This window comes from Callospermophilus lateralis, chromosome 1 (genome assembly GCF_048772815.1).
Source record: "Callospermophilus lateralis isolate mCalLat2 chromosome 1, mCalLat2.hap1, whole genome shotgun sequence".
Lineage (NCBI taxonomy): Eukaryota > Metazoa > Chordata > Mammalia > Rodentia > Sciuridae > Callospermophilus > Callospermophilus lateralis.
Genome location: NC_135305.1, coordinates 19905735 through 19922827, shown reverse-complemented (window position 1 = coordinate 19922827; position 17093 = coordinate 19905735). Strand labels below are relative to the sequence as shown.

Genomic DNA, 17093 nt, shown 5'->3' with positions numbered 1-17093 from the left:
AGGGTATAGACTTGCAGTCTGCTCCTTGGCCCTCCAGCTGGTGAATAAAGATGGTTCTGTCTCCTGCTTTAAGATTGACTTGGTGATTTATCCCAATCTCGCCATAACATTTTGGAGGCCCCAGCAAGATGATCACCGCAGTCAAGGCTGTGGCTCTCTGGCACACAGGTGTCCCAGATCCTTTGACGCAGAGAGGCGCCCTCCCCTCTCTAGTTGTGGGAGATCTCTGCTTTGTGAGGGTCTGGACCTCCTGTGGTGACCAACTGGAGCCCACCTATAGAAGCTCTGATATGACGCACATCTGTAACCCAGTGGCTTTAAAGGAGGACAGATCTGCATACGTTGGGAGGTCCCTCATTTATTCTTTCCATTTGAGTCGATTGTAAGATTGTAAAGCCGTGGAGGTTCCTAGCGCCTAATTGTAAATCTTTGGAAGTGTATCAGGGGCTCTCCTCTGGGGGTGTGTCTCGTGCTTGATTGTAAAGCCCAAAGGTGTACAAGTGATCCAAATACCTTTGGTTCACGTGTCAAACAATTAATAGAATATTAATGTCTATAAAAGGTCTAATATCCATTGTTTCTAGGATTTTTCTTCATCAAGAAAGAGATGGCTGATGCTATTCAATACACTTGTCTGATGTATTGGTTTCAAAGATAAGTAAATTAGATTTGACATATGTGGGATTGATCATGGATGTGTTTGTTAGAGATATCTAATTGGTTTATAGAATGAAAGCACTAACTGTTAAATACAATATCAAGTACTCTTAACTCCTTCAATTCTATAAATTAACATACTTAAACATTACTGGTGTTTCATAAATCGGTAAAAATTGCTCTGTGTCATTACTAAAAACATGGTTATTAAGAGTTAAATGTCCCAAAAGGTATAATTCTATAACTGTTTCAAATAGAGTACTGTAAATAGCATAAAGAATTTCTCCTGCAGGTTTCAAATAGAGTAATTTGTATAAATTCAGAAATTTACAAGGGTTGCTTCAGAGTGTAAATTTTAAAAAGGGGGTCAAATGATAGGAAAAAAGTTTAAAGATTCTAAATATAAAATTTTTTGAGTAAGAAAGTCTTCATGTGGCAAAGTTATAATGCATCTAAGTAAACAACAGAGGGTCTAATTAAGTGACAAAATGATCTATATAAATAAAGAGTAAGTTTTAAAAGATTTGTGTGTAACTAAATGTTGCGATGGGCAAAAAGTGTGATTTATGCAGTGGAGGGGGAGAAATCAAGAATGTTCACACGGTTCTGTCCTTTTCAATGCTTTATTCACTCAAATCACTTGTAGAGAATCAGATATAACTGCGTTACTATTACTGTCTTGATGGAGTCTGCCTGCAAACAGGATATTCTGTCAAGGTATAGATAGGTAACAGTGGACATGCTTGAAAACAAGGTGTCTGCTGTCCTTGGGAGGACTTGCCTGCAAACGGGATGTTCTGCCAAGTGGGCTAGGAGGGCGCTGAGAAAAAATTTTATTATCTGTTCTTAACAAAGAGCAGAGCTCAACATACTCCGGGCCGAGAATAGATTAGCCATGAGAAGCGGGTCACTTCTGATTAGAAAGTAAAACTTCTGTATGCTATGTTTAATTAGCTGAAAGACCTGATTTATTGATGTTGGAAGGCTGACTTCTTTGTTCACAATACTATAAAAAGATTGCTTGTACACAATAAAGGACTTTTTTTTTTCTGCTGCTGCTTCGCTTGCTATGCTTCTTCTTCTTCTTTCTTTTCCCATGCTGACCTGCAAGTGAATTACTGCAACATCACTGATTACAATTCCATTCTAAGGATTCAAGAAAATGACAATCCTTAATGCTAGGCACTGCGATAGATGTGATCAATTCACAGCAAACAATTCCAGATTAATTCTAAGCACTGCAAACATGCTTAATCATGACAGGCTCGTGACGGACATTCCCTCTGCATGCTAAGCTCAAGTGCCAGGTCTAAAGTCTCAAGCCTTAGGGTCCAGCAGATGCACAGACACTCAGACTGTGGTGATCAGATCAGGAACCAAGATAGGCTTCTCCTGGGGCGGAGCTGACAGCTGGCTGAGGAGGTGGTCAAAGAGAGAAGTCCTTTTCTCACCAGGGTCAAGAGAGTTTGAGAGCCATGCAAATAACACAGAGATCAGGCAGATGAGAAGAGTTGGGATGTCAGTCCAGGTCCTCATCAGGCTCTCAGACTTGTGTGCATCAGTGTTGGCTGGCTGAATGTCTATTCATTTGCTCCATCATTTACACTAAATTTTGGGGCTTCTGACTACCTTTTCAATCCCTATCAGCTGCTACCGGATTTCTCAGTGACATCATTCGTTCTGAGTTTAAATCATCTGGTCTCCTGGTCCACACCCTGATTTTCTTGCTTCTTGCTCTTTATCAGGGCAAGAGCAATGCCAGAGACTTCACTCAGAGTTTGTCAGGGTGGGGAAAAGTGACTTGTTTGTGCCTGAGGGTCACACTGGAGGACTCTGTAGGTGTGCCTGGTGAGACTGCAGGTTTCAAAGTGGAGTTTTTAAAATGGAATTGCTTAGGCTAAGGCCTAAGGCCATCCTTACACTAAGTCGGTTAAAAATAAGTAATATGATCAGTTAAAACTATTCAGTTTGTTCCCTAAAGTCAAATATTAATGTACTAATTATGTACATCAAATATTAATGTAGTAATATAAATCATTTTAATCTGTAATTTAAAATGACAAGGATTTCTTAAATCATTAATTTACTCTTAACATTGTGTCTGTTAAGTTTTATTTTCTAGAACAACTAGTCTTAAGAAATTAAGGTTTGTTCAACTGGTTAAACAGCAACTGATATTTTAGGGTATTGTACTATATTACAAAATCTAAATTTTTCTTTAAGGAGAACGGCAGCGCCGCCTCCCTGCTCGCGTCCTCGCGTCGCCGCTTCCTGCTCCTCCCGGCCGCCGCCCCCCCCGCCGCCCCCCCCCCGCCGCCCCCCACCCCCCGCCGCCCCCCACCCCGCCGCCCCCCACCCCCCGCCGCCGCCTCCCTGCTCGCGTCCTCGCGTCGCCGCTTCCTGCTCCTCCCGGCCGCCGCCCCCCACCCCCCGCCCCCCACCCCCCGCCGCCGCCCCCCCCCCCCCCCCCCCCCGCCCCAGTCCCAGCCAGCCCGGCGCCGCGCTGCCTCAATTCTCTCCGTCTTCTCGCCACTGCAGCCTCCTGACACGGCGATCGGGGCGGGCCCCGCAGCAATTTTATCTCCTCACCGGCCTCACACTAGTATGGCATGTCCACTATCCAGAACCTCCAATCTTTCGACCCCTTTGCTGATGCAACTAAGGGTGACGACTTACTCCCGGCAGGGACTGAGGATTACATTCATATAAGAATCCAGCAACGGAATGGCAGGAAGACACTGACTACAGTTCAGGGCATTGCAGATGATTATGACAAAAAGAAACTTGTGAAAGCTTTCAAAAAGAAATTTGCCTGTAATGGTACTGTGATTGAACATCCTGAATACGGGGAGGTTATTCAACTTCAAGGTGACCAAAGAAAAAACATTTGCCAGTTTCTCTTGGAGGTTGGCATTGTCAAGGAGGAGCAGCAGCTTAAGGTTCAGGGATTCTAAAATGAACCTAAATACTTGGAGAATTTCTTGAATGATTTTGTTCTCTAAAACCAGTGTGGCTGCCTTGTGAAATGATTCTCTGCAGTAAATGGACTTTTCATGTATTTAATCATTCAAACTTCCAATCACATCTGCATGATTACAGAAAACATGGGGTATGTAGGCTAGTAACACATAAAAAAATTGCAGTAAGATGGTAACAAAGCCCCGTATTCATCTTAACATGTTTCCAATGGAAAATATTTTGTTTTGAGTGTTTATTTGTTTATTGTTCAGTTTATTTTCACTTGATTAAATTTTTTTTGTTGTAATAAACCATGTATGTTGCAGCTTAACAATAAAAAAAAATAAAAATAAATAAATAAATAAATTTTTCTTTAAGATCTAGACTTGGTTAATATAAAACATAAATATAATTATGACACTATTACTCTTCTTTGCATATTAAATATGCTCATATCTTCCAGGTATACAAGTCTTTAAAGAAAAAGGTTTAAAGAAGCATTTTATCAAGCTGGTGTTCTCCAAACTAAAGTTGTCTGTAATGGTAGTTTAGACTTATAAGGATAACAAATTTTATTGGGGATTCAGTTATACCATTAATTGTTTTTTAATCAAACCTAAACCTTAGGTTACTTTTTACACTTGGATAAATGTAAATGTATTTCTAAAAGAAATTGCCTAATCATTTAGTGAGGCCCTAAGCAACTCAGTGAGACCCTGTCTTTAAATAAAATATAAAAACAGGATAGGGATGTGGTTCGGGGGTTGAGTGCCCCTGGATTAAATTCTCAGTACCAGAAAGAGAGAGAGAAACTTTCCCTTGCCTCAAAGTACTATGTCCATCCCCAAATGGATCTTTGGAGAATTTTCCATTGTGTGTGACACTTAAGGGTTAATAAACCCTTAAGTGTCAGTCACAAAGTCATTCATAACTTTTTTTTTTTTTTTAACTAGGAACACTTTGCAGGAGTTGTTAATCTTTAATTTACAGCAATCAGGTTTACTACAAGAATTTTTTCTTTTGCCAGGCATCGCGGAACTCTCCTGTAATCCCAGCCACTATGGAGGCTGAGAATCCCAAGTTCAAAGCCAGTCTCAGCAATTTAGCGAGTTCCTAAGCAATTAAGGGAGATCCTGTCTCAAATGAAAAGGACTGGGGATGTGGCTCAGTGATTAAGCGCCTCTGGGTTCAATCCCTAGTACCAATATAAATAAATAAAATGATAAATAAAAAGAATTCTTTTTTTCCCTAGGACTACATGCAAACCCAGGCACACACTCTGCCTCTGAAGTTTGCCCCCAGCACCAGCAATTAATTTACAAAAGAACTTCCTGTTCTAGTGTCTGCCCTTGGCTCTGGCTCCTCCCCTTGGGCCAGAGCCAGCCTCCCTAACCAGGATATAAAGCATCTGTGAGCCTCATTACCAGGACGCCAGACATCTGTTTGCTCTCTCAAAGCCATTTCTGCACCAACCATGGCCACCTTCGTGCAGCTCAGCACCAAAGCCAAGATGCCCATTTTGGGTCTGGGCACCTGGAAGGTAAATATGCAAATTTTAGGAGGCCTGCTTCCCTCCAGGGTTGTCTGAATACTTTTCTCTGTAGTCAGTTGGGGCAGGGGCTTAAAGAGGTGAAATTCAGCCCTAGAGCTGAATTTCTCTGGGCTGATGGAGGCTGGAAAGTTACAGACTGGCTTTTCTGGGCAGGGTGAGTGCTTCACTAGCAAGTATCAAGTTTCCAGCACAAGTTGGACTTACTAAAAAAAGAAAGAGCCGAAGAAAGAGAGAAACAAAAAGAACAGGGCAGCTACTCTCAGCAGTCTTTTTCTTCTAAAACACTGCTTAGTTCTGGGACATGGAGAGAGGGGCTCAGCATTTCTTGGCCTTGGGTTTGGTGATGGCTGAGTGATTGAGAGGATCCAGAGCTCTAATAAGGGGAGCTCGGGGTGTAGTACAGTGGTAGAGCGCCCTGAGTTCAGTACCCAGTAACTTAACAAAACAAAACAACTCAGACCCAATCCAGGCTACAGAATCAATATTTGCTTTACTGAGATCTCCAGTGGTTGTCATGCTCATTAAACTCTGAGAAGTACTGGGATCACAGACAGCCTCGGTCATCACAGAGTCAGGAGCGCAGGTCCCACTCTGGCTGTGTTATTGTCAGCAGGCAAAATGCCAAAAGCACATCCCAGTGCCTCAGGAAGCAGATTCACTGGCCTCTCTTGGAATTTTATCATCTTCTAACTCTGCCCCCCACCCCACCCCCTTTTTTTTTTTTTTTTTTTTTTTTTACCATTTCCCTCAATGCTGACAACACCCTAGCTAGTTTCCAAGATCCATTTTTGGAACCTTTCTTTCCTCATGGCTCATCTTGCTGAGTCATTCCTCTGTGTGTGTCTCTCTCTCTTTTTTTTTTTTATACTCAGGTCGTTCTACCACTGGTCTATATCCCCAGCCATTTTGACATTTTATTTTGAGACAAGGTCTTGCTAAGTTGCTGAGGCTAGCCTTGAACTTGTGATCTTCCTGCCTCTGCCTCCCGGGTCACCTCCTGGCTCACTGGGATTACAGGTGTGCGCCATCACACCTGACCTCCTGAGTTACTTCAGGTCTAGTTTTCAGCCTGGCTTTGAGAACACTGAAGTGGAAGCTATCCATATTTTCCAGCAACTGGAAATACTCCAGGACTTACCTGAATTACAGAGGAATTGACTTTTAGGTAGGATAGGGCTCCAGGTCACAATCATAAAATTAATTAATTTTTTTTTCTTTTGAAAAGTTTTCCAAAGTGTGTTTTATTCCCTGTTATCCCCTGGCAAATGGGACCTAGATTTGAAGGAAAAGTAACTGATGGCCTTTTCTGTGCCTTTTAGTCTCCCCCCAACAAAGTCAAAGAAGCCGTGAAGGTGGCCATTGATGCAGGATATCGCCACATAGACTGTGCCTACGTCTATCAGAATGAGAATGAGGTGGGAGAAGCCATCCAAGAGAAGATCCAAGAGAAGGTGGTGAAGCGGGAGGACCTCTTTATTGTGAGCAAGGTACGTATGGCCCATTTGGTGGGAGGACTGGACTTCAACGCAGGCAGAAGTATGTGGATGTGGTCAGTGCCAAGACCCTCCCAGCCTTTCCTCTATGTCCATGTTAACCCCAGCTCTCTTCATGTGGGCCTTTAGTATGTCCCTCAATACAAACATCCACACGAGTACTGACATGTGAAAGATACTGCCACAGTCCCACCCACCTGAGTGGGGCTGGCTCCAGTGCCCTCGTCTTCCCTGTTTTCTATCAATGGGATCCCTCTGCCCAGTGACGATCAGAGGCTAAGGGTGCAACAGTGATGGATCCTGACGCCAGACCTTCAGCACTGTGGTCTCAATGGATATTGCACTGAGATTCTTAGAGGGTTTTGGAAAATGGTGGGAGCATTTTTTATTATCTTTTAGAGATTTCTTTTTATTTCAATCCAGTAAAAACTGTGTTATAAAGTGTATAACCAAGAAGAAAAAGGGATAATTGTTACATGAAGGAGTTGAAACCTGCTGGATCCATATCAGAAGCAATTTGCTAAAAAATCTGTAGTTCCAGGTCCTTGGAAAATGCATCTGGTAGGATAAATAGATTAGCTGAAGGCAGGTCCCCATCTGAAAAAAGTCCTTATCAAATCATCAGTTGGAGCCTGATAGATGAAGATACGGATATACGGGTATATAGAAAAAGGGAACATATGCTAGAAATGTAAAAGCTAATCACAATTCCTACCCTCAGAGAGCTGAGAGCCAAGGAAGAGAATAACACAGGTACAAAAATATTTAATTAGTGGCCAGATATTTTAACCAATGTCAGAAACAGATAGAATGTTGAGAGTGTGAAAAATAAATTGGCCTGATATCACAGTGGCTAGGCCCGAAATTCCAGAGACTTAGGAGGCTGAAGCAGAAGGATCGCAAATTCAAGGCCAGCCTCATCAGTTTAGCCAGATCCTATCTCAAAATAAAGTATAAAATGGGCTGGGTAAGCTCAGTGGTACAGCATCCCTGGGTTCAATCCCCACTAACAAAAATAAATAAATTGCGCTCATCTCAGGAAATACAGCCTTGGCTGAGGACTTTGTGTGCTGGGTCACTATCTTAACCACCTTAGTTATAAACGACCTGTTCTCAGGATGGATCATGCAAATCACAAAGCAGGGAGAGTGAGTGTGGTACAGCCTCTCCCCCCAGTCCTAAGGCCTTGCTGTCTCCCCCTGCAGTTGTGGTGCACCTTCTTTGAGAGGAAGCTTGTGAAGGAAGCCTGTCGGAAGACCCTCAAGGATCTGAAACTGGACTATCTGGATGTCTATCTCATTCATTGGCCCCAGGGATTTCAGGTTTGAACTACTCCTGAGCAGATAGATGCCAGAAAATAACTGTGCCAGGATGGGGGTATCCAGTGGACAGGAGTTCTTGTGCAGAGCAGGAAGGTGCTGGTCTGGAAGAGAGGCCTAGATGACACGTGGCCACTGAGGTAGGCATGTGCTTAAGTTTTCTTGCAGTTGCATCTGAGAGACAGTGATTTCTGGCAACTCAAATAAGTTGTAACTGCCATGTGGCCTTTGTCTTGATTGTGTGCCTCCCAGGAGAACTCTTGGGATACTCTTGCATAACATTATCTCAGGGCTCAACACTCCTGTTAATCCAAGCACACCCTGGGAGTGGCATCTTGGAGAAAAGCCCAATCATGGTGATACTCAAAGGTAGCCATTTCTCACTAAGTAAATAGACTCTGCTTCTGCCCTTCTCCTGGAGGTGAGAGGGACATGAATTCCCAGCCTCTTCCCTCATGGTCAGCTAGATGATGTGGTATGCCACCCAGGCTCCTAGAGGCTGTGAGGACAGAAGTGAGTTAACATCTTCCCTAGGAAAACCATACCTTGAGATCCAACCCTTGCATATTGACCTTGAAATTAATGTTTACCTCCAAGTTTATCTGGGGTCTGATAATATAAAGTTAATGTCCATGGTGATAATGATAGCTTCTAGAATATTCTAATGATGAATTGTAAAATCAATCCAGTAGTTTATAAAATTTAAGAGTTTCCATGCCACAATAGATTGATATGGAGATTTTATTGAAACTCACTATCTACAAGTGTGTCCTCCAGAGCTTGATAAAAATAGTGTGCAGATGTGGGTGTAAAAATGGGAATCAGAGCCAGGCACAGTGGTGCATGCCTGTAATCCCAGTGGCTCAAGAGTCTGAGGTGGGAAGATCATGAGTTCAAAGTCAGTCTCCACAAAAGTGAGATGCTAAGCAACTCAGTAAGACCCTGTCTCTAAATAAAATACAAAAGAGGGCTGGGGATGTGGCTCAGTGATTGAGGGCCCCTGAGTACTCCAGTACCCTGCCCACCCCACCCCCACCAAAAAAAGTAGAAATCAGGATCTGAAAACCTTGTTCAACAGGACCACATATCCAGATGCATATTACAATAGGCTTTTTATTCTCCTTTTACAGGCTGGGAAGGACTTATTCCCCAAAGATGATAAAGGCAACAACCTCATCAGTAAAGAAACATTCTTGGATGCCTGGGAGGTAGGTTCCAGTTTCTTCTAAGTGTGTTGGGAGAAAAAAATTTTCCCTCGGTCATGGATGAGACTCCATGAAGGAGCCCTGCTGTGTTGTATCTAACTCCACCACTGTTATCCTCCAGTTTTTCTCACTCCTTCCTTATCACCTTTGGACTCAGAGTCCATCTGACATGATTTACATTTTCAAGGCTAAATGAGATTATAGATATAATGTACCCTAATTTGGGGGCTACACGTGCTATTCCAAAGCCGTGGGAGGAAATTTTAAAAAGGCATTTTGACTTGAGTTTGTAGGTGTTAGCTGAGTAATCTTGGATCAGTTATTTAACTCCTGAAATATTCAGTTTCTTATTTTTTAAAAATACTATAGTATTTTTAAAAAATAATCCCTGCAACTCAGGGGGTTAAGGCAGGATGATGGCAAGTTCAAGGCTAGCCTCAGAAAATTAGCAAGACCCTAAGCAATTTAGAGAGACCCTGTTTCAAAATAAAAAATAAAACAGAGCTTGGGATGTGGATCAGTGGTCAAGTGCCCCTGGGTTCAATTCCCAGTACCAATAAATAAATAAATTCCTTAATTAAATAAAATAAAAAGGACTGGGGATGTAGCTCAGTGGTAAAGCACCCCTGGGTTTAATCTCTGTGTGTGTGTGTGTACACACTGATACATGTCCTCAAGATATGGTAAAGATTAAGGTAGCCAACATGCTAGGAACTTTAATCATGGTCAATTTAATCATCTAACCATAAGAGGGAGAGTTACTAGGGAGAGTTACTTTTCCCACTTATAAATTATATGATTGAGATCTAGAAAAGTTGTTAACTTGTTGGGTCATGGAGCAAGTGTGTGGCAGAGCTGGGGTTGATTCAGGACTCAGGTCTGTCTAAGAAGTTCAACTGCATTGGTCTTTAGCAGAGTGCTTGGTAAAAAGTGAACACATATCATTCAAACACAAGGGAAAAGGAGTGCCCACTTTCTAGATCCAATAATGACCTCATTCACACAATTTGTATCTAAAATTGAATTAAGGCATGAAAGTTTTTCTGAAGTTTTTTTTTTTTTTTTTTTTAAAACGATCATGTGCTCTTGCAAATGCCAGCAGAGAACAAGTGAATGAACAAGTCATAAATGAATAGTGACAAAGGGTTTCAGGGATCATATTGTTCTATCATCTGTGTGGGACACATTTCCTTAGTTTGTGTTGTTTTTTACCATTTAAAATAAATTAAAACTGTCCTAGCCTGGAATTGATGTGATAAATTAAATTTAAAGTTTTTATTTTATTTTGAGACAGAGTCTCACTAAGTTTGTTCAGAAATGTTTACCCATGAGCACAGCTTTCTTGCTTTGAACCTCAGCAACCAGCAATAAGGAAATTTAGATAGCAAAAATGATGTGATATCAGGAAAAGGAAAAAAAAGCAGGAAAACTAATGACAAGTTTGGCAATCCTGTAAATACACTTGAAAGGAATTATCTTTGGCAAGAAAATCATTAAATTTGCCTGCTAACAGCAGAAAGCTTGTTACTTGGAAGTATGGGACGAAACTATCTGAATTTCCATGGGTGGGTTTTAAAGACTGTCCTCAACCTCTCTAAGTTGTACATGAAAAGAAAAAGAAAAAAAAAACCCAAAACTATTGGTTGTTGCCACCTATATTATTGCCATTGGATTTTCTCAGCAGGGATATGCCATTTATAGTTCATTTCTGCAAGTCAAAATGATAAAAGAAGCAATGCTTTATATAATTAAGAGCCATACCAAATTATTGAAAATCTCATATCTCAGGGCTGGACATGTCTGTTAATAACGTGACTCAGGAGGTTGAGGAAGGAGGATTGCAAATTGGAAGCCAGCCTTAGCAATTTAGTGAGGCCATAAGCAACTTAGTGAGACTCTGTCTCAAATAAAATAAAAAGGGCTGGGGATGTTGCTCGGTGATTAAGTACTCCTGAGCTTTACCCAGTACCAAAAAACATATAATAATATCTAAGAAGCGTGAGACTATATATAGAAGTAAATCAAATACTTTGGGGAAAATCTTAGGAAGATGTCAATTTGTCATAATATCCAAACCTTCTTCTATAATTAAATATAAATCTCTGTACCAAGTGGAAGAACACCATGAATGTACAAGCTATGAGCTGGAACCCAGGGGCACTTTACTACTTAACTACATCCATAGCCATTGATTGATTGATTGATTGATTGATTGTACTGGGGATTCAACCCAGGGTTGTTTAACCACTGAGCCACATCACCAGCTCTTTTCTGCATTTTATTTAGAGACAGGGTCTTGCTAAGTTGCCTAGGGCCTTGCTAAGTTGCTAAGGCTGGTTTTGAATTTGGGATACTCCTATGTCAGCTTCCTGAGCTGCTGGGATTACAGGTATGCGCCACCATGCCCAGACCTTTTAATTTTTTTATTTTTAGACAGGGTCTTGCTAAGTTGCTCAGGATCCTGCTAAACTGCTGAGGCTGGCCTTGAACCTGCAAACCTCCTGCCTCAGCTTCTGGAGTCATTGGGATTATAAGTGTTGTATTTTTCTTTAATGACCTTTCAAGGCATTATCCAACCACATAAATACTTGTTTGACATAGTCACTAAAATATACTTATTAAGCCTGAAACTTCAAGAATAGATACTATTTTCTCTTTGCTAATGACAAAATTGTGGCCATAAAAAGAAATTTGAATTCTAGTTAACTTAGAAAAATATCAACATATTTATTTCCTTGCCACAAGACACATTCTGTTTGAGGAAGTTTTCAGGTTTAATGATATAATGAACAATATAGTGGTTTATGCAAATGGGCTCAAAATGAAAATTTTGGCAAGACTCACAAAATAGCATGAGATTTCAGCATTCGTTTTTGCATTAAATTGAGTGCATTAATTTGATAGGTCAACTTTGTCATATATATTCACTATTCCTTTTCATTGCAGGTCATGGAGGAGCTGGTGGATGAGGGGTTGGTGAAAGCTCTTGGTGTTTCCAACTTCAACCACTTCCAGATTGAAAAGATCTTGAATAAGCCTGGACTCAAATATAAACCAGTGACTAACCAGGTAAATTCTGTTCAATGAAAGGGTCCTGCCCTATTACTTCTTAATATTAGGAGGCAAGTCCAATGCTATACACTGAGTCTGGTCTCAGGGATCAGTGGTAATGATGCTTTCAGGGTGGTGGGAGACAGATCTCAGGGTCTGGTTTAGTAAGTCTGTCAATATATTGTGTGTACAACTTTCTGTGAACCATTCAAAATGCAAGCAAACTTTCCTAATGATGGAGATTGTTCATGTTTGCAGGTGGAGTGTCACCCATACCTCACCCAGGAGAAACTGATCCAGTATTGCCATTCTAAGGGCATCACTGTCACAGCCTACAGCCCCCTGGGCTCTCCAGATAGACCTTGGTGAGGCTTCTGAATGGTGGGTCTTTGTCTTAGTACTCTTAAAAATATTACTTTATAACTGGTTGAGTTTGGTATGAATCTGTAAGTCACCAGAAAGAAAAATGTGTCTAAGGCAATGTGCTCAACCCCTCCAAATGGGATTATGGTGGGAAAGAATGGGAGTTTAAAAAGAAAGTGCAACACTTCTGACCCTCTGAGAATACTCCAGTGCTAGACCAGCCTTGGTGAAATGCTGAGGCTCCAGAGCCCGTGGATGGACTAGCTCATGGGAAAGACCCAGAGCTTCTGGGTTTCTCCTGTTGGTGTCCCAAATGGAGAAGGCTCTGATGCCCAGCCTCGAGATTGACATTGGAGTGATGTGCTTATGCATTTGGTAACCATGGTGATCATTCACAACAGCTAACTTTCTGCCTCTAGGGCTAAACCAGAAGACCCTTCACTATTGGAGGACCCTAAGATCAAGGAGATTGCTGCAAGGCACAAAAAATCCCCAGCCCAGGTACAATGTGGGGGTTTGCTTTTTGTCTTTATCCAGCAACCCATTTATTCTACAGTCTTCTGTTTTATTCCTTGTATTGTCTTCATTTGACTCATTAGAGGGGAGGAAAACAGGAAGTAAAGTACACTCATGGGCCTTCTTGGAAGTCTTGTTAGGACCCCCAGGCAATACAGTGGGTATCAATGAAACAAGGTTTATTGGTTAGCTTTCTGTTGTTCAGAAAATCAATGGAAAGGAGAAAAGATTTATTTTGGCTCAGGGTTTCAATATTTCAGTTCTGTGGTCATTTGGCCTCATCACTTTGGGCCTTGGTGAGCCATGTATGGGCCATGTGTGGTGGAGCAAAGGTGCTTACATCATAGCACTCAAGGAGGAAAGGTGCGGGGGGGAATGAGAGAGAGGGAGGGGGGAGTGAGAGAGACCCTTCAAACAAAGGCCAGTGACCTACCTCTTCCAACTAGGTTCACAGCTCTCTGAAGTTTCCACCACCTCCAAATAGTGCCACACCTGGGGACCAAGCCTTCAATGAGCCTTTGGGGGTATTCCAGGTCCAAATTCTAACACAAGTGTGGCCTCTGTCTATTGGCTTCCTACCAAGTTGTCTAGCTGAACCACAGAGAATGGTTTGGGGTGCATATGCCATCTGTACCACATCTCAGCCTTATGACCTCCAAGGACACCTTCATTTCTAAACAAGGAAAACCATAGGGTTTTCCCATAGCCTGCTAATTACGGAGGGAAGGGGAGAACTGGCCAGTGTCTCTAATAGTTAAGCACTTGGTCCAATACTCACTTTTGTAGCTAAAGCCTCAGTGAGCTACAGAGATATTTTATTTTTCCTTTTTCTGGGAGAGGGGGGTCCTTGTGGACAAATAGAAATATGAAGTCCTCTTTCTTCACAGGTTCTGATCCGGTTCCATATCCAGAGGAATGTGGTGGTGATCCCCAAGTCTGTGACCCCAGAACGTATCCTCGAGAACTTTCAGGTGAGATCCTATCTGATCATCTGGTATCCCCAGTGGAGGAGGCGGCAAGGGAGACTCTCTCTCCAGGTTTTCCATCTCATCCCTGTGTATTAGTGGCTCCTGCCATCTTCTCCACTCTTAGGTCAGGAATCTGGCCTCAGAGCTGAGAGAAATGATCACAGGATGTGCTAGGGCAGTGACAGGAGAAGCCCTGTCGGATCTGAGCCCACTGAGAAGGTTCCTAGTTGCCCTTGAGCAGTCAGGTCATGGGCCACACAAGAGACCACCTAGCAGCAGATGAGAGATGGACTGTACTTGAAGAACTATCCTTCTAGAAGAACCTATGTGAACAGGATGCTGTAGAAGCTGAGGTTTAATACCTACAAGTCTGGTATCCCTCCTTTGGGCACACTACACCCTATAAATACTGCAGAGTCTGGTGGGGGAGGGAGGGGAGAAATGGGGGGGCAGGAAAAGATATTGGGGATCTAAGCCAAGGACACTTTATCACTGAGCTATATCACCAGCCTCCCTCACTTTTTTAAGAGGGGGGTCTTGCTAAATTGCCCAACTGACTTTAAACTTGGTTTCCTCTGTCTCAGTCTCCCAAGTGGCTAGAATTATGGCACGTACCACCACATCTAGCTAGATACTACAGTCTTTGTGTGGGACCCAATTTAGAGAAAAATTTATATCCACTTGACATACAAAGGACATCTGGACTCTTGTGGCCAGTTTGTGCTACAGATATGAGCTTACTCCCTGCTAAAATAACTGAAGATCTCAAATCCCAGGAATTGTCTTGCCAAGGATGTTTTGGAATTCTCGCCTTTCCAGGTCTTTGACTTCAAATTGAGTGATGAGGAGATGGCGACCTTACTCAGCTTCAACAGAAACTGGAGGATCTGTGTCCCAGCTGAGTAAGTGTCAGTGGGTTAATAAGGAGGATCATGGGGTTTTGTTTGTTGTTGCTTGTTTTGAAGAGGTAGAGGATTAGCTGGAAAGATTGGAAAGCAGCCGCATCTATATTTGTCTTTTAGTACTATTTTCTTGTTGTTTTTGAATACTATTGGAGTCCTGGGGAATCATTCTGGAAAGACATATTCCTAATTGCTGCTCATTGTCTGAACTTCTGAATGTAGAGGTAGAATTTCAAGGGAAGAGGTGTCATTGCTCTGTAGGAGGCAGAAGTTTCCATTCATTCATTCACTCAGCAGTTTACTGGTCATCTACAATGTGCCAGGCATTTTCTAGGTGTTTGGGAGATCACACTTTGTACAAAGTTCCTGCTGCCACAGTCTTAAATTCTAGTTAGGGAGAACAAAAGTAACTCAAAATATATATGTCAGATAGTAACAAATTGTACAGGAAAATAAAGAAGGGTAAAGGGGATAGGAAGAGGTGGGTCCTGGGGAGGTTGGTACTTAATATTGAGTAGGTGAGGGAAGGTTTTGCTGATAAGGTGACAGTTGAGCAGAAACCTGAAGAAAGTAAAAAATAAGCCATGTGGATTTTGGGAAGAAGAGCGTTTTGGGCAGTGAAAGCAGCAATTTCAAGGGCCGTGAGGTGAGAATGTGTTTGGAGCATTTGAATAAAGAGGGCAGTGAGGCTGGAGTGGAATGGATGACAGGAAGAGTAGGAGGGATGAGGCTGGAGAGAGGTGTCCAGGCTCAGAGCATACACAGAGGGCATAAACCATGAGAGGGACTTTCATTTTAGCTCTGAGCTGAGAAATCATTGGAGGATTTTGAACCAAGGGCTGGCAGGATTTGACTTCACATGTTTATGATGCCATTAGACATCTAGGAGGGAATGTCAAATACAGAGTTGGACTGGAGGATTCAGGAGTAAACCTACCCGGCTTCTCATCCCAGCCCCGCCATTTACTTACCAGCTGTGTGGTAACTTCATCAAGTTGGCTTCTGTATGTACAAAATACGGAGGGTAGTAGTAATTACAGCAAACATCTATGGAATGTTGGCTCAGAATGTACCAGGGATCCTAAGTCCTTTACCTGTGTTGATAAGTCAAGCATCAATTCCACTGTTATTCCCAACTCTCAATGTTGTGAGAATGAATTGACAACACTTGTAAGGTGCCAGGCGTTGTGGAAGCCATTGAATTATGATTTCATTCTGGTGCCCTGGTCACTACTTACTTGCCTGCCTGCTTTTCTTAAATACCTCTCCCACTGATTTGAAGGAAGGTCAAGGTATGAGCTCCCCGCTTATGTCCTCACAGAGTCTTGGGGGAAGGTGGCTGAGGGAGCACCAGAGAAGAATGGATTGTTAGACCACAGTTGTTGCTTTTGTGGAACACATTCTCTCTGCTTGTTTCTGCAGCCAGACTAATTTGCCGGACTACCCCTTCAATGCCGATTACTGAAGCTGAATCTCCTGATGAGACACCTGGTGAATTCTTTCTCTTCATGAAGTGGAATTTGCTCTCCTTGAGGCCCATTTTAACTAAATTTATATGAAATTATATTGTGCTTGATCTTGTCAGAATCTAGGCAAAATTAAAAAAAAAATTATTAGTGCATTATAATTGTACATAATGGTCCATGCATGCAACATTAGTTGCTCAATCTCCTTCCCAGAACCTTCTTTCCTTCTCCTCCTCCCTCCCGCTAAGCAAGGTTTTATTTAGATCCATAAGTTAAACCAGGAAAAGACTTTTTTTACAGGGAAGTATGACTCAGATGAGCAAATGACTGTTTCTTCCACTTATTTGATCTGAACAAATGTTTGTTAAACAACAGGGTCTCTGCTACCACTGAGGATGCAAAAATAAAAATAATAAAAAAAATAATGAAAGTAATCAACGTGTACTGAAAGTTCACTGTGCACCCATACACCTTGAAGTGCTTTTCCTCTCTGTGAGCTCACTGAATTCAACTTTCATCATTCCAGTTTTTCAGAAGAGGGAATGGAGGCTCAGGGAGGTCTGGGAACCTGAGTTTCCTTTTTACCCCTAGCACTGGGGATTGAACTCAGGGGGCACTCTACCAAATAGCTACATCTCCAGCC

General features: G+C 42.2%; 1 protein-coding gene and 1 pseudogene across 1 annotated transcript; both read left to right on the top strand.

The window, feature by feature from the left end:
* Positions 1-3141: 3141 nt before the first annotated feature.
* LOC143642218 (eukaryotic translation initiation factor 1b pseudogene) lies at positions 3142-3892 on the top strand (annotated as a pseudogene).
* Positions 3893-5013: 1121 nt separating this feature from the next.
* Positions 5014-16884, top strand: Akr1b10 (aldo-keto reductase family 1 member B10). Its single transcript, XM_076860287.2, has 10 exons — positions 5014-5155; positions 6487-6654; positions 7866-7982; positions 9110-9187; positions 12131-12253; positions 12494-12600; positions 13018-13099; positions 14002-14085; positions 14902-14984; positions 16407-16884. Exons 1-10 carry the CDS (start codon positions 5090-5092, stop codon positions 16447-16449), a joined length of 951 nt encoding a protein of 316 aa, XP_076716402.2. The 5' UTR covers positions 5014-5089; the 3' UTR covers positions 16450-16884.
* The last annotated feature ends 209 nt before the right edge of the window (positions 16885-17093 follow it).